The 26,599-nt window shown below is 38.5% G+C and overlaps 1 protein-coding gene across 5 annotated transcripts in view; it reads right to left on the bottom strand.

Annotated features, from left to right (window-relative positions):
• LOC126203200 (lebercilin) overlaps nucleotides 1-26,599 on the bottom strand; it is a 201,566-nt gene that overhangs the window by 52,284 nt on the left and 122,683 nt on the right. For all 5 annotated transcript variants that reach the window (XR_007540240.1, XM_049937442.1, XM_049937443.1 and 2 more), the window contains one exon: nucleotides 17,718-17,971. Coding sequence is in view for 4 of the 5 variants with exons in the window: in XM_049937442.1 (XP_049793399.1) it covers nucleotides 17,718-17,971 (254 nt within the window). In the remaining variant the exon portion in view is untranslated. The remainder of the gene's footprint in view (nucleotides 1-17,717; nucleotides 17,972-26,599) is intronic.

Raw genomic sequence — 26,599 nt, 5'->3', positions numbered from 1 at the left:
CTCAAAAAAATTGAACTGGACAAGCTGAAACTTTTGCATGATAGTGCAACCGTTATGGAAAAGTAGACGAATATGATTTACAATAGCAGCAAGAAACAAGTGTTAAATAAAAAAAAATAAAAAAAACTGTGAAGGTAACATAAGCTTTCTGCACAAAAAACTTTTTCCAGTACTATCTACTGATGACTGGAAGTGAAGGCCTTGGCAGTTTTCATGAACGAGGTGAAGAGGAAATGGACAATATAAATTAAACACAAGAAGTCAATTTATCGATGCTGACAAATAAGAAACTAGTGTAAAAGTGGACAGCGCAAATGTGCTGACTTAAAGATGTGCTGAAGAGTTTAGTGAAATGACGCAACACGATTTCCTGACTGTAAAATCCAATACCAAACTGTTTGTGCTGTCAGACAGCCATGGTCATGGTCTTGCAAATAAGCTAAACGAAGAAAGTAATATATATTCGTGTGGTATAGTGAAACCAGGAGCCGCACTTGGTGAAATTAAAATGATGATTGCATCTATAGAGGTAAAACATCTGCACAATTAAGATTTTGTCGTACTTTTAGGAGGTTCTAATGACGTATGCAAAAACGAAATGATGAGTGCTACATACAATCTTCAACAGATTCTGAAAAATCTCAAGTATACAAATGTCATAATTGTGAATATTTTGCATCGCCATGATCTTATGAGGTGTTGTTTGTTTGTTGTGGTCTTCAGTCCTGAGACTGGTTTGATGCAGCTCTCCATGCTACTCTATCCTGTGCAAGCTTCTTCATCTCCCAGTACCTACTGCAACCTACACCCTTCTGTATCTGCTTAGTGTATTGATCTCTTGGTCTCCCTCTACGATTTTTACCCTCCACGCTGCCCTCCAATGCTAAATTTGTGATCCCTTGATGCCTCAAAACATGTCCTACCAACCGATCCCTTCTTCTAGTCAAGTTGTGCCACAAACTTCTCTTCTCCCCAATCCTATTCAATACCTCCTCATTAGTTACGTGATCTACCCACCTTATCTTCAGCATTCTTCTGTAGCACCACATTTCGAAAGCTTCTATTCTCTTCTTGTCCAAACTATTTATCGTCCATGTTTCACTTCCATACATGGCTACACTCCATACAAATACTTTCAGAAACAACTTCCTGACACTTAAATCTATACTCGATGTTAACAAATTTCTCTTCTTCAGAAACGATTTCCTTGCCATTGCCAGTCTACATTTTATATCCTCTCTACTTCGACCATCATCAGTTATTTTGCTCCCTAAATAGCAAAACTCCTTTACTACTTTAAGTGTCTCATTTCCTAATCTAATCCCCTCAGCATCACCTGATTTAATTTGACTACATTCCATTATCCTCGTTTTGCTTTTGTTGATGTTCACCTTATATCCTCCTTTCAAGACACTGTCCATTCCATTCAACTGCTCTTCCAAGGCCTTTGCTGTCTCTCACACAATTACAATGTCATCGGCGAACCTCAAAGTTTTTACTTCTTCTCCATGAATTTTAATACCTACTCCAAATTTTTCTTTTGTTTCCTTTACTCCTTGCTCAATATACAGATTGAATAACATCGGGGAGAGGCTACAACCCTGTCTCACTACTTTCCCAACCACTGCTTCCCTTTCATGCCCCTCGACTCTTATAACTGCCATCTGGTTTCTGTACAAATTGTAAATAGCCTTTCGCTCCCTGTATTTTACCCCTGCCACCTTCAGAATTTGAAAGAGAGTATTCCAGTTAACATTGTCAAAAGCTTTCTCTATGTCTACAAATGCTAGAAACGTAGGTTTGCCTTTTCTTAATCTTTCTTCTAAGATAAGTCGTAAGGTTAGTATTGCCTCACGTGTTCCAACATTTCTACGGAATCCAAACTGATCTTCCCCGAGGTCCGCTTCTACCAGTTTTTCCATTGGTCTGTAAAGAATTCGCGTTAGTATTTTGCAGCTGTGACTTATTAAACTGATAGTTCGGTAATTTTCACATCTGTCAACACCTGCTTTCTTTGGTATTGGAATTATTATATTCTTCTTGAAGTCTGTGGGTATTTCGCCTGTCTCATACATCTTGCTCACCAGATGGTAGAGTTTTGTCATGACTGGCTCTCCCAAGGCCATCAGTAGTTCTAATGGAATGTTGTCTACTCCCGGGGCCTTGTTTCGACTCAGGTCTTTCAGTGCTCTGTCAAACTCTTCACGCAGTATCTTATCTCCCATTTCATCTTCATCTACATCCTCTTCTATTTCCATAATATTGCCCTCAAATACATCGCCGTTGTATAGGCCCTCTATATACTCCCTCCACCTTTCTGCTTTCCCTTCTTTGCTTAGAACTGGGTTTCCATCTGAGATCTTGATATTCATAGAAATGGTTCTCTTTTCTCCAAAGGTCTCTTTAATTTTCCTGTAGGCAGTATCTATCTTACCCCTAGTGAGACAAGCCTCTACATCCTTACATTTGTCCTCTAGCCATCCCTGCTTAGCAATTTTGCACTTCCTGTCGATTTCATTTTTGAGACGTTTGTATTCCTTTTTGCCTGCTTCATTTACTGCATTTTTATATTTTCTCCGTTCATCAATTAAATTCAATATTTCTTCTGTTACCCAAGGATTTCTATTAGCCCTCGTCTTTTTACCTACTTGATCCTCTGCTGCCTTCACTACTTCATCCCTCAGAGCTACCCATTCTTCTTCTACTGTATTTCTTTCCCCCATTCCTGTCAATTGTTCCCTTATGCTCTCCCTGAAACTCTCTACAACCTCTGGTTCTTTCAGTTTATCCAGGTCCCATCTCCTTAAATTCCCACCTTTTTGCAGTTTCTTCAGTTTCAATCTGCAGTTCATAACCAATAGATTGTGGTCAGAATCCACATCTGCCCCTGGAAATGTCTTACAGTTTAAACCTGGTTCCTAAATCTCTGTCTTACCATTATATAATCTATCTGATACCTCTTAGTATCTCCAGGATTCTTCCAGGTATACAACCTTCTTTTATGATTCTTGAACCAAGTGTTAGCTATGATTAAGTTATGCTCTGTGCAAAATTCTACAAGGCGGCTTCCTCTTTCATTTCTTCCCCCCAATCCATATTCACCTACTATGTTTCCTTCTCTCCCTTTTCCTACTGACGAATTCCAGTCACCCATGACTATTAAATTTTCGTCTCCCTTCACTACCTGAATAATTTCTTTTAGCTTGTCATACATTTCATCAATTTCTTCATCATCTGCAGAGCTAGTTGGCATATAAACTTGTACTACTGTAGTAGGCATGGGCTGTGTGTCTATCTTGGCCACAATAATGCGTTCACTATGCTGTTTGTAGTAGCTAACCCGCACTCCTATTTTTTTATTCATTATTAAACCTACTCCTGCATTACCCCTATTTGATTTTGTATTTATAACCCTGTAATCACCTGACCAAAAGTCTTGTTCCTCCTGCCACCGAACTTCACTAATTCCCACTATATCTAACTTTAACCTATCCATTTCCCTTTTTAAATTTTCTAACCTACCTGCCTGATTAAGGGATCTGACATTCCACGCTCCGATCTGTAGAATGCCAGTTTTCTTTCTCCTGATAACGACGTCCTCTTGTGTAGTCCCCACCTGGAGATCCGAATGGGGGACTATTTTACCTCCGGAATATTTTACCCAAGAGGACGCCATCATCATTTAATCATACAGTAAAGCTGCATGTCCTAGGGAAAAATTATGGCTGTAGTTTCCCCTTGCTTTCAGCCATTCGCAGTACCAGCACAGCAAGGCCATTTTGGTTAATGTTACAAGGCCAGATCAGTCAATCATCCAGACTGTTGCCCCTGCAACTACTGAAAAGGCTGCTGCCCCTCTTCAGGAACCACATGTTTGTCTGGCCTCTCAACAGATACCCCTCCGTTGTGGTTGTACCTACGTAATGGCCATCTGTGTCGCTGAGGCACGCAAGCCTCCCCACCAACGGCAAGGTCCATGGTTCATGGGTGAGGCAATTGTGTGTTAATAAGAAGACATGGAGCGACGATAATCAGTTTGCTAAAATCTGCAGGCATTTTAAAAATTTGTGTTGATGTGAGTAATATAGGATGTAACTTCCACACACAACATGGAGTACACCTGAACAGCTTGGATAAAGAATATCTGGCAAACCTGAAACCTTTTATATATTTAAAAAAAAAAAAAAAAAGGCTGTGAGGAGTCAGCAGAAAAAAACAGTGGATAGTGAAGTGAATGACAAGGAAACAGTAGCTCCTCATCATTCCAATTATTTTTTGGAGGAAGACAGGAAAAGCAAGAAGGCTCCAAGGTAAGAAATGCTCAGTGTTTCTGAGATCTCCACCAAAATATCCAGTCATAAGAAATAAAGTGCAACAGTTAAAAGTTGAAGTGCAGACTATTGATTGCTAACTTGTTTGCATAACAGAACATTGGTGTAGGGGATCTGCAATTACACATGCAGCTCTAAGCTCACATAATCTAGCAAGCCTTAAACATAAAGACATTGAACCCAGATATACTCTTTGAACATTATGTACAGCTATAGAATATCACTGTTGATTAACACAGTCACAAGGGTAACTCAGCATTCAGAATCAGTCATTGACCATATACTAATTGACTTAGAGAAAGAAAATTGTGATGTTGTTGCATGTAACCTGGGCCTATCAGATCATTCCAGTCATTTCTTAAAATGTAATTTCTGTAAAAAATAACTACAATACCCATGTATAGAAGGGTCTTCTCTAAGCAAAAAAGGCTTGAATTTACCATGCAAATGAACAATGAAACCTGGGAAGATGTATATGTGGAGACTAGTACAGATAGAAAGTTTTCGAAGTTTCTATTAACATTTAAATTCACGTTCAAACAAGTGTTCCCAAAAGTACTGCAAGTCACTAAAACACAAAACAAAAGTAACTGGGTGGTCAATGGGATAAGAAAATCCACTGTAACACTCAAAACATTTCTGCAACATAAAAAACAAACAAAATGTCCCTGCATTTCAAAAACACTACCAAACATACAAAAACATATATAGAAAAGTTGTACTAACAGCAAAAAGGCCTCAAAATGATAAAATTATAGATAGGGCATAAAAAAATAAAAGCAGCCTGGAATGTCACCAAACAGGAGAAAACTAGAAAAAGACAAAATAAGTAAACATACAATTACAGCACAATGGTACCTCAATACATGATCCAATACAAACTGCAAATTTGTAAATCAATATTACTTCAACATAGCTACCAAGCTACAACACAAATTTGATAAAATACAGTCTCTACAAACACTAAACTATCCAAACACAGTAAAGCTGCGAGCCACCACTTCAGGAGAAATAAGCAATGTTGTTCAGAACCTAAAGAAATAAAACCTCAGCAGGTATAGATGAAGTGCCTGTATGCTTGCTGAAGGACTGTATAGACAGTACCAAAGACTCTTTAGTGCAATCATAAATGAATCATTCACTACAGGTTGCTTCCCAGAGGCACTAATGATGCAAAGGTTCTGTCCTTGTATAAGAGACCCCGAAAACATAGAAAATTATAGGCCCAACTCTTTACTGTCATCATTTTCAAAAATAATGGAAACAATAAAATCTTCGGTCTGAAGAAGACAATTAGCTACAGCTCATTTTACAAATGCTTTTCTGGAAGTACTAGATAAAAGATATTGTATTACAGGCATCTTCCTTGACTTCAGCAAAGCCTTTAATACAGTAGAACACACAATTCTGTTACATAAACTGGAAGCTCTAGGTATAAAAGAGGTAGCAAATAAATGATTTTGTTCATACCTTAAAAAAAAAAGAGTGCAATGTGTAGAGATTTGTCAAACAAATATCAATTATTAATACTGGAGGCCCCACAGAAATGTGCTTGACTCAGTACTCTTCTTGACCTATATCAATTATTTTCCCCTGAGTGTCAAACACAGTGAAACAGTACTGTTTGCTGATGTCAATAACATTCTAATCAGTGAAACATCACCAAGTGTACTACAGGACAAAGCTCAAGAAACACTCATGCTTCTATGTAGATGGGTAGACAACAATAAATAAACCTTAAATGTAAAAAAATCGGTTTCCACATAAGCAAAAAACCCAAAAATAACTCTTTCAAAGGGAATGATGAGCTCATTGAATATATATCACAAACATAATTTCTAGGGAAGCATGTTGCCGCACAACTAAAATGGACTGAGCATGTTACTGTCCTTGGGAAATGAATATGCTTCAGTATGCTTTAGACTGAGAACAATAAATTCAGTGTGTAGTTACTCATGCAACAGACCAACATCTTTTGCATATGTTTATTCTGTGACGAGTTATGGAATAATGTTCTGGGGAACAAATGAGCAGAACAGCCAAACAATCCTTAAGCTACAAAAAAGGCCTGGACAAATGATGACAAAAAATAGCATGAGAACTCACAGTACTGAGTTGCTTAAATCTACAGGTATTTTGACTGTTCCATGTGAGTACATTTTGCAAACAGTGATCCACGTTAAAAAAAAAGACATTGATCAGTACCCAACGAACGGGTCTCTATATGAACATGGAACCAGATCCAGCCACCACTTACATCTCAATAGAAAAAACAAACAAAAACCCAATATAATGTCCTATAAAGAGACAATACTCCAAAAAACCAAGGTTGGTGGGGTGCGCAGGTAATGGAACTGGTCCTCCTCTACCTATCCATCTGTCATGTTAGATACCAGCCAGGGCATCTCAAACACTGAGATTGAAATGTGACAGAGCTCCATCTTCTTATTTGCAGAAGCACATCTTCTAGTTCGTTTTGGAGGGTGTCCTGAATAAAGTCCCTGCAGGCAGCACATGTGATACAAACTGAGCTAAGTATCTAAAGAATTTGAAATATTTCTATATGTGATGTTTGAAGTGAAGTGTCCACTCAGTTTTCCATTAATTACATAAATGAAAAAGTTTCAAATCTCATAAAGTACGCTTTGTATGCCCTACAAATTTTATGGAAGAATATTGCATACTCATGAAGGAAAGTGCACCTACAACACGTGCAAATAAAAGTTTGTGTAAAAGTGGAGAAACTGTTATATGCAAAACTAAAATTTATATTAACTTTTACAGTTCCCACAATATATTAGAAGGTATCCCCCGACTTTTGTCACCACAGTGTATGTCTGCATACACTTCATATTACATCAACTGGTATTTCATCATATCACAATGCTACTACCCGTGAGCTACATGCAGTTACACGTTTGATGAATATTAACGACAAAAACTCCTGTCCACTGCTCACATTTACCTGCCTGTTTTTTGGAGCGGGGTAGATTGCGAGGTCCTGATGACTATGAACTAGCATTATCAAAATGGTAATTTCTGTATGATGTTCATGAGTTTGTGGCATTAATATCCATTACAAGTGAGCCGCTAGTACACAAAAGGCAACTTTCTCTTATCTGCATGCTTGGAGTTGTTAGAATGGTTTTTCTATATCAAAAGGGACAGTCTCATGCCTTTGGCATCATTTGCATGCCATAGGTGCACTTATTCCCAGGAAAGGTGAAGATGATTATGATGAGGCTGAGGCTCAGCAAGGCATGTCAGGTTAATAACAAATACTCTGTTCCAAGTTACATGTTTCGGGCACTTCAAGTTCAAACTTATAATTTTCTATTTCACTTAAGATTTACTAAGATAACTGGTAGAATGATTACTGGTGTACATAATTTCTTTAGTCTACAGAAGGAGGAGGAGACTTGTAGAAACAGGGAAGATGTTTGGGTCCTGGAAAAATGTAAGAACAAATGGGGCAATACTGACCCTGCGACTTATAAGATATATTGGAAAAACTTCATACCTATATTTATAGCAGCTGAAGATTTATAGAAAAGTTTTTGACAATGCTGAGTGGATACATACTTTGGATAACTGAATGTAAAAAGGATAAAATACAGCAGCAAAATGTTATCTATAGCTTGTACAGAAACCAGTCTGCAATTGTAAGGCTCTAGGGACATAAAAGGGAGACAGCCGTTGAAAAGGGAACGAGACAGGGCTGTAGCCTATTCCCAATTGTTATTCAGTCTGCATTTTGAACAAGCAGTAAGGGCAACCAAACAGAAATAACTCCAAGGCAATGGAATAAAACTTTTAGGTTTGCGATCACTGAGGGCAAAGTGTTCGTACGATCAGTTACACGGAATGATAGTCTCTTGAAAAAAGGTTAAGATGAACACCAGTAAAATTAAATCAGGTGATGCTGAGAGAGCTAGATTTGGAAATGAGACACTAAAACTAATATTAGTTTTGCTATTTGTGACAAAAAATAACTGGCAGTGGCAGAAGAAGATAAGATATAAAATGCAGACTGCCAATAGCAAGAAAAGTGTTTCTAAGAGAGATAAAGACTTGAGACAAATTTCGTATGGAAATTAAGAAAATATTTTGTCACCAGCTTAAGCAATTCTGCATAGCTGAAAAACCACCGAAGACAGGAGCCCGATGCCAGGGGGTGATGTCACAGTTGTGTATGCAGAGTTTTTTGGTGTTGTGTCATACTATGTACACAAATATGATGGAAGCTGACGGAGTTTCACACTTAACCCTTTGGGTACTATGAATAAGTACATATATACGCAGCACCACAACCTCCCTCAGATGCTCTGGATGTGTCACAGAGCACAGCTGGTACTTTCGGACAGCGCTAATGAATATTTACATGCCTTGTTCCATTAGCCCTCTCACTACTGTGAACATGTTTTAAGTTAGCTGAGTGATAGGTACCCATGTGCTCTAGGTGTGTAACACACAAAGCTGTATTTTAGTTCTATTTTTCCAGTACCTTTTCAGAGTTCCAGCTGAATATTTTAAGTATGTATCTACGTTTCCTGCTGTGCCCCCTTGTTGTAGATTTCAATCACGTTTTGCATGTTTTCCTCATTTAACTTCGAGTCCTTCTCCTTTATAAGAGAAATGTCACATCTTTGTAGCAGCACAGGTAAAAGAGAACCTGAAGATGCTTCCTAGAAATTAACATTAGTGCAAATTCTCTCATGTAACTGGAAGTAGTAATTCCCAGCCCCGTACATCAGCTCGGACAGCACACCAGTTTGATGTTCCTACAAGGGGTGCAGTTGGTAGTTGTTTAGACTCTGAAGTGACAGCAAAACTCTTTGAAAAAGAGCACATATTAGTGACACTTCGGAGTGGAAACAAACTGATTTCTAGCTGTTAAAGCATGTGTTTGATGACTCAGCTTCAGCACACAAATGTCAATTGGTTAATGATTCAAGAATTCTGTCATTTTTATGGTATCTCTGTCAGGGGACCTGTTGCAAGTTACAGCAGACAAAACAAATCCATATCATGTACACACCACGGCAAATACTCCACTATCTGTGCATTCTCTACTGTCAATACGGAAAGACTGAATTTGAGAAACTTTACTGTTTTGTTGTTATTTGTCTTGAAATGGCTCAAACACTCAAGTTTTCAGTGGAAATATGTTGGTCTGAAAATGTTTTATTTTACTTTTGTGAGTATTACACTTTCGTGACAACTCTGCGAGTACTGGAAGTGACTCTTTGAAATTAGGAATAATGTTGATGAAGTTCATAGTTTCACAGTACCTTTACTCCACATTGCAAGCTTTGCAGTGACAAAAGTCTCTTGTTGTTCAAACGTCAATTATCTTTTAAATAATTTATTCTATCCAAGTGAAACAGCACATCTGCGATGTGTGACTGTTGGACTGGATATGTGTTGGATTTCACGGTATATACATGAGCAATAACAGAACTGAGTTCCACAATTTAGGGACAACACTTACGAGACCTTATATGGATCAAGGACATACCCTGCATGTCAACAACTGATATTCCAAACTAGACCTGTTTCTCTGCATTCACAGCCTGAGAACAACCACATTTGGTGCTGTTCATAAGAATAGGCACAACATATCAAATCTGAAAAGGAAATTGACATGAGGAGAAACTGAGTTAAAGTCAACTGACACGATGCTTGCTATCAAGTAGTGTAATAAAATAAGACGTATGGATGTTGGTCAACTGTACCACAACAGAAATGATTGGAACAGAAAAGACTGACAGAAATACCGGTGAAAAAAATCAAGAAACCCCAATGTACTGTAGATTACAACTCGAATATGGGAGGAGCTACCCATTGTGACACACCACTGAGCTCAGTAGGACCAGTGCGCAAGACTTTGGTATAACAAATGTCTCACCCACACACACATTCTGGATTAGTGCATTTAAAATGCTAGTACTCTGCACGTCAGTTACAGGGCAAAAAATGGCAATCACAGTGTTTCATGTATCTCTTATCAGAAAAATTTAGAAAAAATATGCAACAGACCAAAGAAAAGCTGGCCGAGAAAAGCACACCAAGAATCTTTTACACTTTACAAGGAGGCATTTTCTAGATGTTATTGTGAGTGAAGATTCAAAGAAAAGCATGTTAATGAACAGGTGCACGTTTCACATGAAAGAAAAAGTGTGTCAGGAAACCAGACACCAATGCAAAACTTGTGGTATACCATTAGGTGTTGTACCTCATTTTGAGACTTCTCACAAGAAGTATTACTAACCTCAGGAACTGAACCGGATAGTTGAAATTAATTGACACTTTTGAATAAATTATTTTTAAAAAAGCACACACACACACACACACACACACACACACACACACACACACACACACACAAAATATTGAATAATATGGAAAGGCTAGCTTGTTACTCACCATACAAAGGAGTCCCTGAATTCCAGATAGGCACACAAATAAGATTGCTCAAATATTAAAGCTTTTGAACAATGTACTATTTCTGCAGTAGAAAGCATACACAAACATTCACAAAAGTACAACTCACGCTCACAGAGCCACTGTTGCAGGGCATTAGAGCCCAACTGCAAGTGCATCTGCTTCTGATGGACCAGCAATCTACTGGGTTGGGTGGTGGGATAAGGAGGCAGCATGTAGTGGGGATGGGGAGGGACAGCAGGGTACAGGTGGAGAATGATGCTAGTGTTACCTGGTAGGGTGTGCAGGGACTTTGAGGGGACAGGATAAGGCTGTTAGGTGCAGTGTTGGAAGGCTGTGATAGGGAGCAGGGGGGATGGGCGAAAGGAGAGGAGAGAATAGAGATGGAGAAAGGACTTCTAGGTGCATTGTTGGGGTAGAAGACGTATGTAGTACTGGACTGGGAGCAGGGAAGGGGATAAAGAAGTTTGAGACAGCAACTAGTGAAGGTTTAGACCAAAGGGGTTATGGGAAAGAAGGATATGTTGTAGTAAGAAATCTCACCTGTGCAATTCAGAAAAGCTAGTGTTGGTAGAAAGAATCCAGATGGCACAGGCTGTGAAGCAATCATCAAAGTAAAGAACATCATGTTGGTTGGCATGTTCAGCAACTGGGTGGTCCTGCTGTCCTTGGCCATAGTTTCTGTGTTACTCAGAAGAGCTGTTGTTGATAGGAAGGATCCAGAAGATGTGAAGCAATCATTAAAGTAAAGAGCATCATGTTGGGCTGCCTGTTCAGCAACTGGGTGGACCTGCTGTCTCCGGGCCAGTTTGGCAGTGACCATTCATGAGAACAGACAGCTTGCTTGTTGTCATGCCCATGTAGCAAGTGGCACAGTGGTTGCAGCTTACTTGATGGTTGGTTTTGCATGTGGCCCTGCCTTTGAAGGGGTAACATATCCCTGTGACAGGACTGGAGTAGGTTGTAGAGAGAGGATGTGAGGGACAGGTCTTGCAAGTAGGTCTATTGCAGAGGTAAGAGCCGTGAGGCAAGGGGTTCGGGAGAGGGGTGGAGAAGTGACGGCCAAGGATATTGCTTAGGTTCAGAGTTGGGGTGTTGGGGGAATGACACTGTGGGAGGGGTGACAAGGATAGTTGGTAGTTTATTCCTCATTTCAGGATATGACGACAAGTTGTCGAAATCCTGGAGGAGAGTGATTCAGTTGCTCCAGACCTAGGTGGTTCTGAGTCGTGAGAGGAGTGCTCATTTGTGGCCAATCAGTGGACTGTGGGAGGTGGTAGTGTTCTGGACAGAAAAGGCATGGGAGATCTGTTTCTGGACAAGATTGGGATGGTAATTTTGGTCTGTGAAGACTTTCGTGAGATCAGTGGCATACTTGGAGAGGAAGTGCTTGTCACTGCAGGTGTGACATCTATGGGTGGTCTGTATGGAGGGGACTTCTTGGTGTGGAATGGGTGACAGCTGTCAAAGTGGAGGTATTGTTGGCAGTTGGTAGGCTTGATGTGGAGGGAGGTGCTGATGTAACCATCTTCGAGGTGGAGGTCAACATCGAGGAAGGTGACTTGGGGTGAGAAGGAACAGGTGAAGTGAAGGGGAGAAAAGGTGTTACATTCTGGAGGAATATGGACAGGACATCCTCACCCTTGATCCAGATCATGAATCTGGTCAGATCACAAATCATGATATGGACTGAGGGTGGGGACACCCTACCCACATTCCTCCAAACCCTCAACACCTCCTCCTCCCTATTTTGCTTGAACTGTTAATGCTCAACCCAACAAGCCATCTTCATCTCCTTCAGTGTTGATCCCCACCTCACTGATGGTTACATGAGTATCTCTGTCCACATAAAACCTATCAACCACCAACAATACCTCCATTCCGATAACTACCATCCATTTCACACCAAGAAGTCCCTAGCCCTCGTGGTTGTAGCATTTGTAGTGACAAGCAGTCCCTCTCCAAATTTGCCAAGGGTCTCACGGACGCCTTCGCAGACTGATATTACACTCCAAATATTGTCCAGAAACAGATCTCTCATGCCCGGTCTTCCCAGTTACCTATCTCCACCTACATACCCACTGTCCAGCCACAAAGAAACACTTCTCTCGTGACACAGTACCACCATGGGCTGGAGAAACTGAATCACATTTTCCAACAGTGTTTTGACTACCTGTCACTGTTTCCTGAAATGGCAAATATCATCCCCACTACCCTCAAATAGTGATATCCCACCACTCCCTTAATCCTACACTGCTGTGGTTCGGCTAACACCATTCTGGCAGAGTCAGAGTGTCAGAGTCATAGTGATAGAGACAGTATGGCTCTGCCAGAACTGTGGCCTAGTTTACATAATATTTTAAATATGCGTAATGATATTGTGCTGATTTTATGACAATCCCACTATGGCTTTATTATATTAGGACATGTTATAAAACAGATCCGAAGACGGTCATTGCTGACTCCAACCGGAAGTCTAAGGACCAGAAGTTTTGTGATCATTGGTAGAAATAAAAGAAATTCATTCTACACTTCCTGGATCACTGTTTTAATCCGTGACCATGTTGTGACTTGTGTACAGTGTTTAGCTCACAATCTACATTAAAAATGTTTGGCACTGTACCAGGAGGTCTACGTGTGTAATGCAGCCTGCAGGAAGCTGTCCCCTGTGGAAGGGCACCAGTGCAGATAGTTGGCTTAGATGTTAATGACACAGTGCTCGGCACAGCCTGTAGCAAGCACATCAGTAGCAGTGAATGCTTAAGGAACAGTTTGGCAGAGGTTGTCTTTCAAGTGCTTCTTTTGAAGAGTGTCACGTAAAAAGAGACTTCATTAAATTGAGGCAATACTGAAACAAATTTCAACTGGGCCCAAATGTCATACTGGTGACAGTCATGGCAGATGATCATTAATACAGTAAATTGTAAATGAAGTGATATGAGGTTTTATGATGTCTGCTAATGTCAAACTCAGCCACGAGAAGGTATCATTGCTAATTCCAGAAGAGGTGATTGGTCACCTGTCCTCTTTGCTTTTGAACATTCTTTCCATCACCTCATATGAAACCATGCTTTACTTATATCTTCTTTAACTGTCACTTTGGCTGGGAGACCACATTTGTTCTCTACATTCCTCCACCAATCGTTTCTATTTGCGGCTGTCATGATAGATTTTCCTTTTCTTAGGCCTACTGTCTCTGTATCCCTGTTGATATCATCCTTCCATCTTGCCCATGGCCTTCTTCGACCCCTTCTGTCCCCCTGAAAATGCTACTCATGGTAGTCTTTCAATCTTCCACCCTAGTTAGGTGTCTTGCTCACATCAGTCTTCTTTTCTTCAGCTTTTGGCCAATATCAGCTTGTGGCAGTTCCTGGTTTTTTTAATACCCTCCATTCTTTAGACTTTGAGTTCCTCCCGGTGCTAGACATTTACCTTAATATTTTTAACTAACAGTTTTTGTCTATCTGTTTTCCTTAGCCTCTGTAGCTCACTGGCGAGTGAGGTATGCCATGCAGAGGACCAGGGTTCCATTCCCACTACTGCTAGGTTTTTTTCTTTTGTGGTAGGACTGGCACAGGGTGCCCTCAGCCTCATGATGCCCATTGAGGAGCTACCAGACCAAGTAGTAATGATTCTAGGGAGAATTACACTGGTATAATCTAGTTTAAAACTTCTCAAAATTGCTCTAGTGCATAGCATGTTCTGTAAGCCAAAATATGTTCTCTTTGGCACTGCAGTACATTCCTGCATCTCAATTTCCATCTATTTTGCTCAATAAAATGCTTCCCAAATATTTAAATATGTCTATTCTTTCAAAAGTGAATTCGTCACCTATTAATGGAGTTTGATAACTGGGCACCTTGCTCATGACCATGTACTCTCGTTTTCTCCTTGTTAATTTGAAATCTGCTTTCCTTGCAATGATTCTGTAAGATCTTGTCTTGAGCTGCATGTACTCTTTGATACAACTTATTATCATGACATTGGCTGCATAGGCAAGCCGATTTATTGTGATATTACCCAGTTTTATGCCAGCTTAGGGTATTTTTTTGTGTTCTCTGCCTACCTTTTCTAAAATTAAATTAAAAAGTATTGGACATAATGCATCTCCTCGTCAAAGAAGAGTTCTGACTTAAAACTGCACTGACATTTGATCATTACTCAGCAACAGGTTCCCTCTAAACACCTGTGTACTACCTTTATTAACTTCTGTGGAAAATGAAACTCTCTCAAGACATTGATGATTGTGCACCTATGTGATCTGTCATAAACTTTTTTGAAATCTACAAAAACCATGTGGCTATCAAAATTATGTTCTCAACCATTCTTACTTGTACATAAATGTAAGTTAGTTCTGAAGGTTTTATTTAATACAGCAGTTTTATGATTTTGTTCTTTCTCAACATTGACACACACCTTTCTGGCATATACTTCAATTGTTTACGAAGCTGTCATATTGTATATGGTAGTCTTTGATTTTATTTCTGTTTTCATTGGTCCATGTTGACTGTAGTTTTTCTGTCTTGTTTTCTCAAACTATAAAGCTACTGGAAAAATCACGACAGAAAATATGAAAGAACTGGAGGAGATTAGAGTGTAAGGGCTGTTTACCCTTACACTTACTACTTTTACATATTATTTATTTTGTATTTTATTATTGTTGGCAGAAAAGAGGGTATATCGCTGACCATGAACAATGAGCCACAGAAAACCAGTGTTATAGCTGCCCGCATTTGTATACTGTGTTGTGAGGTGTGGTGCTGTGGGGTAAAGTTGTGCTAGCATACAGACCTGATAATTTGATTAAATTTTGGAAAGAGCATTATGGATCGACTTCCAGATTGTTAAATTCAGTTACACATCCATATTGGAAAGAGATACGTAGTATAAAATTTAAGTGCAGAGTGAATTAATAGTACTCCATGGCACATAGTCTACTGGGCTTTATTGTGGATCTTTATGACTCAATGGACAATAAATAAGTCAATCAAATAATGTTTGTGACCCTTAATATTACAGAGTTTTTAAATCATAACCTACAATACACAAGGCAATTTGGAACAGTCACTGATTTGACACAGAGCATTAGCTGTAAGAATACTGCAGAGAAATTGTAAGAGGCACCTCTGCCCTGTATATCTCAGTTATAGGTACAGTGTTAGAAAGCATAATACTTACAGTAATGGTTACACAAGAAAAATTTCAACAAGTGGTCTTTTGTTCAGTCTGCTGAGAGCTATCTGCAGAGTTGGATGGAGTGGCAAAGTTATACAGTTGCCTTTAATAAATTCAAACATTTGAGCTAATTATACAGTAGTTAATAAAAATTTAACTGGCAGAAGGGTTATTTTAACATTATTTCTCATAGACAAAAAAGACACCAGTGCATCTTTCAGCCCAGCACGAATTTAATGAAAAAGAATTGTGATATTGCACGACCATGTCTGCTGTAAAAGATGACACATTAAGTCTCCATTTATGTCTTCATATTCTAAGAAGATTACAATTTCATTGCTGTGTGAGTAGCGTTTAACAAAGACAAGGCAAATGGCTCTGAGCACTATGGGACATAACATCTGAGGTCATCAGTCCCCTAGAACGTAGAACTACTTAAACCTAATTAACCTAAGGAGACCACACACATCCATGCCTGAAGCAGGATTTCAACCTGCAACCGTAGCGGTCGCGTGGTTCCAGACTGTAGCGCCTAGAACCGCTCGGCCACACCGGTCGGCATTAACCCTTTCGCTGCTACAGACATGCACTTTACATTCTGTGTTGAGTTGGCTTTTGTTACGGCTGTATTGCTCCCTAAATGCTAGTGTAGGGGCTGAGATATGGCATTCAGGCCGATATGAAATACTTGTCATCCAATTTTTCAAAAACTACTACATGAAAAAATTTGATTCTTTACCATTTTACAGACTGATATCTTCACCCGATAAAGAATTTCAATTTATTTTCGTTATCCACTACACTTATTGTGCTACTTCAAATGAAGTAAAACATTGCATAAAATTTTAAACAGATCACAGAAAAAACTTTGCATGTGGCTGATTTTTGCTCATATATCGCAGCGAATGAATTGTAGATATCGAAATTTTAGTTAAAATTGAGAGCAGAATGATATCTCATTTGTTCGAGTTACTGGGTTTTATATATGACAGACGATTGGGTGCGACACACCCCCTTCTGTCCGTGCGGACTTGCAGCTGCTGAGACATACATATTACAGATTTTTAAGAAAACTATTAGGAGAAAAGTTGATTTTTGCACATCTAACAGTCTGATATCTTTGCTTGATGAAGGACTGAATTTCTTGTGCTCCATCAAATTAAGTAATATATTGAGTGACATTGTAAAGATATTGCAGAGGTAAAAAACATGGCATAAACTTTGCATATGATTGATTTTATCTCATACATTGCACAAAAGAAATGGTAGACACTATATTGAAATTTCATTTTTAATTGAGAGCAGAGGATACCTCATTTCATTCTTGAGCTATTAGGTTTTATATGTGAAGCACTGTCACACACAACATGTCCATTCAGGTCCTTGTGCATCATGAATCATGTGGTCATAACAGTTGTCATATCTCATAAATGATTCAAGATACTGAAATGAGTGTATTTTTAATAAATGATACCACACATTGAGGCACATTTGCTGTCTGATAAATACTCAGAAGTTTTTTATTCACCTAGACACAGAAATAACTCATCAACAGCAGAGGTGTCAACGGCTCAGGACATATTCAAACATTTATAGCAGTGCAGGAAAACCGAAGTAGCGCGCATCCAGAAGACATGGAGAATAGTGCAGCAGAACATCTATATATGCCCACAGTAGTGAAAGGATTAATGCTTCACTATTCCTCTTCATACAAATAGAGTTATACAAGACAAGATAAATTCAGAAACAACTGTATTAGTATCATACCTGCTTTGAGCAGCACTGCAATGAGAAAAGCTGGAAACTGATGCAATCCCAGTTTCATTCCTTCGTCTGTTGTTGCTGGTTGGATATATTTTAGATCTTATGAATTTTTCCTTCTCATCCAGAGCAGTCTGAAGTTGTGCAGCATTCTCCAAAACTCTAGCCAGTTCACGTTGTGTGTTGCGGTGGTTTGTTGTTTCTGTTTTCAACCGATGTTCATAATTTTTGCTTTCAAGCGTAACTTTTCGATTGAGCAACTATCAACATTGTTACAGAAAAAAAATGTAAGGCCAAATATTCATAAATTCAGCTCTTATTTATCTGTATCAAGAAAACTGCATTAACAGGAAACACGAAAGAATCTTGATTAAGAGTTAATTAAAAATTTCATCTGACAATGCAAAATCAATGGACAGTGAAACATGTTCAGTTACCTTAAAACCAAAGATTTCAGGTGACAGGCTACATCTAAGTTTCCTTTGAAAATTCAAACAGAAACATTTTTACTTTGTACACTATGTGATCAAAAGTATTCGGACACCCCCAAAAATATATGTTTTTCATATTAGGTACATTGTGCTGCCACCACCACCAGGTACTCCATATCAGAGAGTTCAGTAGTCATTAGACATCGTGAGCGAGCAGAATGGGGCTCCCTGCAGAACTCACTGACTTCGAATGGGGTCAGGTGATTGGGTGTCACTTGTGTCATACGTCTGTATGTGAGATTTCCACACTCCTAAACATCCCTAGGTCCACTGTTTCCAATGTGATAGTGAAGTGGAAATGTGAAGGGACACGTACAGCACAAAAGCGTACAGGCCGACCTCGTCTGTTGACTGACAGAGACCGCCAACAGTTGAAGAGGGTCGTAATGTGTAATAGGCAGACATCTATCCACACCATCACACAGGAATTCCAAACTGCGTAAACATTGGATGATCGAACAGTGGAAAAATGTTGTGTGGAGTGATGAATTATGGTACAAGCACAAGACATAAAAAAGTTACACATTATTTTCCAATGTACTTTCAACAATGAAGCTGTGTAGAAGTGTATTACATGTGACTAGTTACATGTATAAGCAAGGCAGTACACTAAGCATAGATAAAAAGATTTCTTTCTCAGAAACAGCCATGAGGCTGTATAAGATTAGCCAGACTCCACACTACATCTTGCCACTTGAAAACAGTAGCCTCACAACACCATGACAGCCCCTTGAAAGTGACAGGAAAGAAAGGAAGAAGAAAGCAACATTAACGATTAACACACAACAATCATGAAGTCATTAGAAAAGGAAGGAAAATAAGAGTTTACCATTCAGTTTATGTCAATGCCATTAGACACACGGCACAAACCTGGATTATATGTCTATCTATCAACCACACATTTTGAATCGAACCATCCTGACATTTGCCTTAAGGAAATTGGAGAAATCACAAAAAGAAACTGACATCTGAATGATCAGGCAGGGATTTCAATCGCCAACCTCTCAGACACAAAGGCCAGTGCCCGATTACTGGGCCACCTGTCTCGGAGAGAGCATTATAGATGGAACACAAGCCTGAATTGGCAAAGGGTGGAGAAAGAAATTAGTTGTGTTCTTGTAACATCCCACATTTACCATACACAAATAAGGGAAATCACAGAAAACTTGAATTTGGATGATCACAAAATAATCTGAGTGTTAGTTTTCCTGAATAGTAGTCTTGTATCTTAAGAAGTACATCATCTCACTTAGTGGGACACGGCAATATTTCATTTCTAGCTGTATGACCAATTCCAGTTTTCCCCAAAACTTCTATGTCTAAAATCTGTGTTGTGTAGTATGAGGCATCATTGTAGTGGTGCCATCTCATGAGTCTTTATATCACCACAGTTCACCAAGAATTCCATCAATTCTGTACATTTTTCAATGTAAAAGGAATGTACAGTGGCCAAGTTTTTTAATAAAGCAGACAGATACATAGGTCTTTCTTTCACCACAGTTTGTCAAGAATTCCATCATTTCCATATGTTTTACACTGAAAAAAGGCTGTACAGTGGACAAGTTTCTGAATGATGTCGACACATGCATACGTGAACAACAATGAAATAGAAGCTGACTAAATTCTGATGTAGTACATAGTAATTCAATAATGTGTAATTCTGTACATTAGCTATATGGACTATATTAACATACACAGAATATTGATGTATAAGCATTGCGTAATTAGGATTTTGTGCTGTAAAATGAGATGTCTATTTGGTGCAATAGTGCTAAAAGTCAAATATGAAATTGAAAACACTGCAACACAAATACTTTATTACAACTCAACAGTGCTCAGATGGTAGCCATCAATCAGTGGACAATCAATTCTGTCAAAATGCATTCATTTTTGTGATGGTGAAATGGACAAATTTCTCAATGCAAGGATCAAACAGAAGACAGAAAATATGAAGCATTCTTGGATATTTTCTGTTATTATTTTAATTGCCACTTTCCCTTACAAACAAAATGTATCAACAAAGATAGAAAACTCTCCAGCTGGATCACCCCAGGAATCATTAGATCATCACAAAGAAAAAGAGAACTTTTTTACATTAGCAAATCCAAACTAGGCAGTAATGAATCACTTAAGTCATACTTTACTCTATATAAAAAGATATTAAGGAACGTAGTAAATGCAGCCAAAAAGCTACAGAATGATAACTACCTCAAATTGTCATCAAATAAGAGCAAAAGCATGTGGCAACTTATTAATATGAATACTAATAGAGGAAAACAACTACAAAGTGATATTAGCTTAAAAATAAATGGAAAATTAGTCTCCAGTGGGAAAGAAACAGCAGAGGAATTCAATAATTACTTTACAGAAACAGTAGAAAACTTGGATAACCATCTTAAAAATAGCTGTCCCTTACAACTAGAACCAAACTTATGGTCTGAGACTCTATTTTTAAGGCCTACATCTGAAATAGAAAAGACACTTCATAGCAAAATTTTAAAAAAAATCATCTGCTGGACAAGATCAAATTCCATGTTTCCTCCTTCATAATTGCAGTAACTTTATCAGTAAACCCCTAGCCCACATAATAAACTTCTCATTCCTGAATGGTGCATTTCCTGGTATGCTCAAAATTGCAAAAATTATACCTGCCCACAAAAAAGGAAGCAAAGAGGATCCCAGTAATTATCGGCCCATTGCACTGCTTTCAACTTTTAGTAAAGTATTTGAATATATAATGGCCACCAGAATCATGTCCTTTCTAGACAAAGAAAATATCCTGTCACCTGCTCAGTTCGGCTTCCAAAGTAAGAAAGCTACAACTGATGCAATACAAGAATTTCTAGATCATGCACTGGAGCTTGTGGACAAAAAACTCCCAGCCATAGGTATCTTCCTAGATCTAACAAAGGCATTTGACATGGTTAATCATAGTATACTTTTGCAAAAGATGCATTCCTATGGAATAAGAGGAAATGCCTATGACTGGTTTAAAAGCTATCTGGAAGATCGACAGCAGTATGTTGAATTACATGAAACTAAGCTCTCAGGCACAGCTAGCACTGTACATTCCTCCATACATACCATAAAGCAAGGCGTTCCCCAAGGCTCCGTCCTGGGCCCCTTGCTGTTCTTACTTTACATAAATGACCTTCCTCACAGCCTACCAGACACAAAAACCCTTCTGTTTGCTGATGACACCTCTATACTCTTATCTGCGCCCGAACAAATTCTCCAATCTAATATAGGTAGGACCACAGATCAAATAAGTCGATGGCTTCAAAGTAACAGGCTGCTGCTTAATGCAAAAAAGACAATTGGAATAACCTTCCACACTGCCCAAAACAGAAATCCATTACTACCAACTATATCACTGGGGGAAAAAAAAATGCTAAACTTGAAAATGAAATAAAATTTTTGGGGGTCACTATTACTGATACGCTCACATGGAAAAGGCACATTGACGTTACCAGCATAAAACTTAGTAAAGTATGCTTCATGATTAGATCAATAAGGAACGTCACTAACACAAGTACCCTAACCACAATGTACCATGCACTCTTTCACTCTGTACTTAACTACGGAATCATCTTCTGGGGCCAAAATTCTGAATCAATTAAGATATTCAAACTGCAAAAGAAGATAGTCAGAACAATTATGTTCAAAAAACAAAGAGACACTTGTAAACCATTATTTAAGAAACTAAATATTTTGCCCCTCACATGCCAATACATACTAGAATTATTATCCTTTACCAAAAAAAAGTATCAACAAAATTAGCAAAAATATGGATTACCACGATTATGACACAAGATCAAAAACCTCTCTAAGAATACTTCCCCACTCAACAAAACTGTACAGTGATGGTGTCAAGTGCATGGGAATAAAATTATATAATCATCTTCCAACTTTTATACAAGAAATCCAAGAAATAAATAAATTCAAACAGACAGTGAAATCTCTTTTAATAAAAGACTGCTTTTATACCATCCAGGAATATTTGGAATCAAAATTGTCTTAGTGCATGATAATGTATCAAAGCTGAATGTTGTTAAGTCAATTTTGTCACATCATTTAACAATTCTCTGTAAAGCTGTAACTTTAAGTAACATAATTTGTAGGTAATGTAAAATAATCATTCTTCTGTGTTCTTGTTTACTGTTTTAGACCCCTGTAAACTGTCTATTTGTATTGATTTATCCCATATTTGTTGTACGAGCCATTGTACTGATTTGATCTACGGGACAAATAATAAATAAATAAATAAATAAATCAGTCAAACTGTGAACTAAAAGGTGATTAATTTGACAGTGGATCAAGTGACGGAGATTCCTCTGAAAATCACGAGTCGATGAATGAAACAATGTAAGCACACTGTCGTGAGAACCAATGGTGCAGTTTTTCCAGCTGTTCTTAAGTGACAAACATCAATAGAGCATTCCCAACAAAATAAACAAAAACATTGCACCACAAAATTTTTAATAACAGTTTGAAAAAAAATCCTGTGTGGAACGACTGGAGAAACATGACTGCACAGGAATTCAATGCACAGGTAGTCACTGCTGGTCTGAATCAGTTCCGTCCCCCACCATATAAAACCGGTGTATGGCTACTGTGCATGTGATGTCATAGCTCAAGCTACATTCCACTGACTGTGTCCTGCTGGAATGGTTTCTTCACACAGGTAGACTGCCAACCCATCTACGCGACCTGACTGAGGCAAACCACTAATACGTATTCTGCATTAAACACATCTTGTAACTTTCTAGAATTCCTTGCCAATTACAAGCACCTTAATCTTCAGGCAGTTCTGTTCTACCTGTACACTCTGGAAATTGATATATGTAAAATTTGTAACCCTGATTACACATAAGTTACCAGATGAAGAATCTAATGCACAGATATGAAATGTGGGTAGGAGTTGTAAAAAGCACATCTGAGGTGTTAAGTAGGTGATAGAACTGAAGGAAGGTAGTAATTATTTCTCAGGTACAGTCGACATGACTCACATGAGACAGGTGACTTCGTGGATACTGCTGTGAGGTCCAGAAGAAATTGTTTAGCACACAAGAGCTTTAAAGCAGACAATGCTATGATATCTGAAACTACTAAGCTAACTAGAGCTTATGTAATTGTCTTCATCATAAAATTTATGATGTGAAACTTTTAATACAATCTACAGTCATTGGAATTTCTATATTACTAACCCATACCATGCACATGGTGTGATAAATATTCCTCTGAATGAAATACATTGTCATGTGTTGCAAATGTCAGGTGGTTTTCATCTGAGTCATTCGGAGATCAAATGGAAACTGACTGAACTGCAACGCTAATGAGCAAGGAAATTTTCATTAAGGTTATAATGAAGGGCATCAGGTATCAGATATTACTGCTGAATCATCAAAGATAACGTAATTCAGTTATCTACATTTGAAACTGCTGACAATAAAATGGGAAGGGATTGCCTAAAGCATAGGAATTTAAGTATATTATACATGATTCAAACCGGCATAACCCTATCGGTGCAACTGCCTATATAAACTTGATTGACTTTCTCTTGTAAAAATTTTTACAAGTCAAACTAGCCTATAATCATTTAGCAGTGTCACATCTTTAATTCCTTTTTTTGGCCTGTTCTCAGTTGAGACAATGTTGACACCCTGTAAATTTCATGTTTTGAGGAATGCAGTATGTACTGAAGCGCTTCGGCACCAGCCAACTTACTGGTAGGCCAAAACACAAACATCAATTACTTCCTGTACTTAATTCAAAGTTTCCCCATCAGCAAACATGACACACTCAAGTCAAACTAACTGGCTACAGGAACATTCAAAACAACACACAAACTAAGTTTGTTGGTGTGGCCATTTTCTGCAGTAAGCATATAAATATCAATTTCCTAAAGTGACATGTCTTAACTTGCTGCAATCTATATTTAATTATGTTCCAGACACAATCCAGCTTTCACATTAAGACATTGTCAGTGGGATACCACAATTTGGTTCTTATACACAATACCCATAGGTTACACAACAGCTCACGCCGTATTTTTTACATTAACAAGTTATTACTTACATTTATTTGTTTTTATGGATAAAATTTGCATTTCCTCTCATCTGATCCTATTTTAGAGTTCGCGTTGTTACTATATTTGTAAAACATCAACACTTTTCATGTCACAATCTTTTTGCTTTATAGTTTTTATATTTTGTTAGTTAAGTGCTGTGGAATACCACTACTGGTCTGGCAATAACTGCAAATTTTTGATCAGAAAACTTGGAATGATTTCTATTACAGCTGTATGTTTACTAGACTTTTTTTCCTTCCTTCTATCACTCCCTCCCTCTCCCTCTGTGTTTGTGGGGGGGGGGGGAGGGGGGAGAGAGACCATATGCTGCAAAAAGTTGAAAATGCACACAAAAAATATCACACACAGATGTTTTCACATTATGTTAAGATATTTGATATGGTTGTTGTGGCTACTCAGAGAGGAGGCTGAGTGTGCATCTTAGCTGTTCCGGAGTGGGTAATAAAGAGCTCTAGGTGTTCAGATCATTGGATTCTTGGTTAGGAGGTTACTTGCTGGGTATCTGTAAAGAGTGAGAGAAAGTGTCACATTATTCTGGTGATCATCTGTTTGAGTGTCTATTATTTTAGCTATTAATCTAAATAGTGAGTTGTCTGACAGGTACACTTGATCATTCAAAATAGTTTTCTTTTTGTATATGATAAACTTCTTGTAAGCTAAGAAGGTACCATTTACTGTTTATTCTTATTATTTTCATGTAATCTCCTTTTGAGGTTTGGTTTATGATTATCTTTTCTGAGATACTCTGCGAATGTGGAGTCTTTTGTTCCATACTTCCACATTCTCAAATGTGTCAGTCCTGCAGGCATTCCTGAATAGCCAAAGCGGTTAAAGCAACTCCTCACGGCAAGTGTGAGATCCTGGTTCAGGTCTCAAACCAGCGCAAATTTTCACGCGCCATTAACAGCTGACGTCATATTTGCAATATGTGAAATTATTTCATGATGTTTACCATGGCTGTACTTGTCAAAGACATTCACGTCTGAACGGCATTGTTTTCTGAAGATGCAGACACCTTATAAACACAGACATTGTAACCATCAATGATATTTCATAACATTGTTTGCTATACAAGCTGAAAATGTTACAGGAAAGGGACTATGCTGAGATAAAAAAATTGTTGGAGCAGTCTTCTGATTCTGAAAACCCACTTAGTGAATTTAAATTTTCTAGTGATGATGATAATGAAGTAGATGTGACTGAAAACTCAGAACACAAAGAAGAATTAATGCAAATTCTGCTGAGTGTCACTTACTGTTTTCTCATAATGGGAATAAAGGATGGCTACAGCTCCTCATGCTGGAATTTCTGGCAGAAAAAGAAGACGAAGAAGAAGCAGAATAAGGCTGTATTGAGAGAAGAGCAGGGACCTACAAGTTATTCAATTAGCAACTGTGATAATGAAGAGTCTTGTTTTATGTTGTTCTTTCATGAACTGCTCACTGAGAAAAACAACTAAGGTTGAATCATTTACAAGGATTGGGTGGACATAAATTTGCAGGAAATGAAGAAGTTTCTTGGTGTTCTGATTCTGAATGGTGTTTACAAGTCAAGAAATGAAGATATCAGTCAGCTTTGGAGTGCTGAGAATGGCCAACCACTGCTCAATGAAACTGTGTCTCGCAAACACTTCCATGCTCTTTCACAAAGCAGCAGCATGACATGAACATAGGTCCAGTGGCAAACGTGGAACCAATCAGAGAAATTTTTGAGATGTGGGAAACTACCCTAAGGAACACCTGCATTTCAGTATGGTGCTTGGCTGTGGATGAGCAGTTTCTCAACATTTTGAGGTTACTGGCCATTTTGACAACACATGCCATCAAAATCTGGTACGTATTGAATAAAGTTATGGGCAATTTTTGACAGTGCACAAGCTACTGCTGAAAAATTAAAGCCTATCCGAGGAAGAAACCAGAGCTGGGGGACATGGAGAGAATATTGTGAAAATCCTGATGATTGAACTTGAGAAGCCTGGACATAATATCCTCTACAATAATTTTTGTACATCTCTCGATTTAGCGCATTATCCGTTCTCAAATGACCCGACACTAGTCAGTACAACCCGAAAAAGCAAACGTAAACAGCCCACCAATTTTATTACGTCTAAAGGAACTGAAGTACACTCTACATTTTTTGATCTTCAACCAGATAGCCTCTTATGTATCCAAGAAGAACAAAGTTGTTACTGCCCTTAGCTCTCTTCATGATCAAGGGTGTCACCATCAGAAGCAAAGAAGCTTGAAGTTCTTCTGATGCACAATGCCACAAAAGACAGTATTGACACCATGGACCAGTAAGACACA

Source organism: Schistocerca nitens, chromosome 9, assembly GCF_023898315.1.
Source record: "Schistocerca nitens isolate TAMUIC-IGC-003100 chromosome 9, iqSchNite1.1, whole genome shotgun sequence".
In the NCBI taxonomy this organism is placed as follows: Eukaryota; Metazoa; Arthropoda; class Insecta; order Orthoptera; family Acrididae; genus Schistocerca; species Schistocerca nitens.
This window is presented reverse-complemented; position numbering and strand designations above follow the sequence as displayed.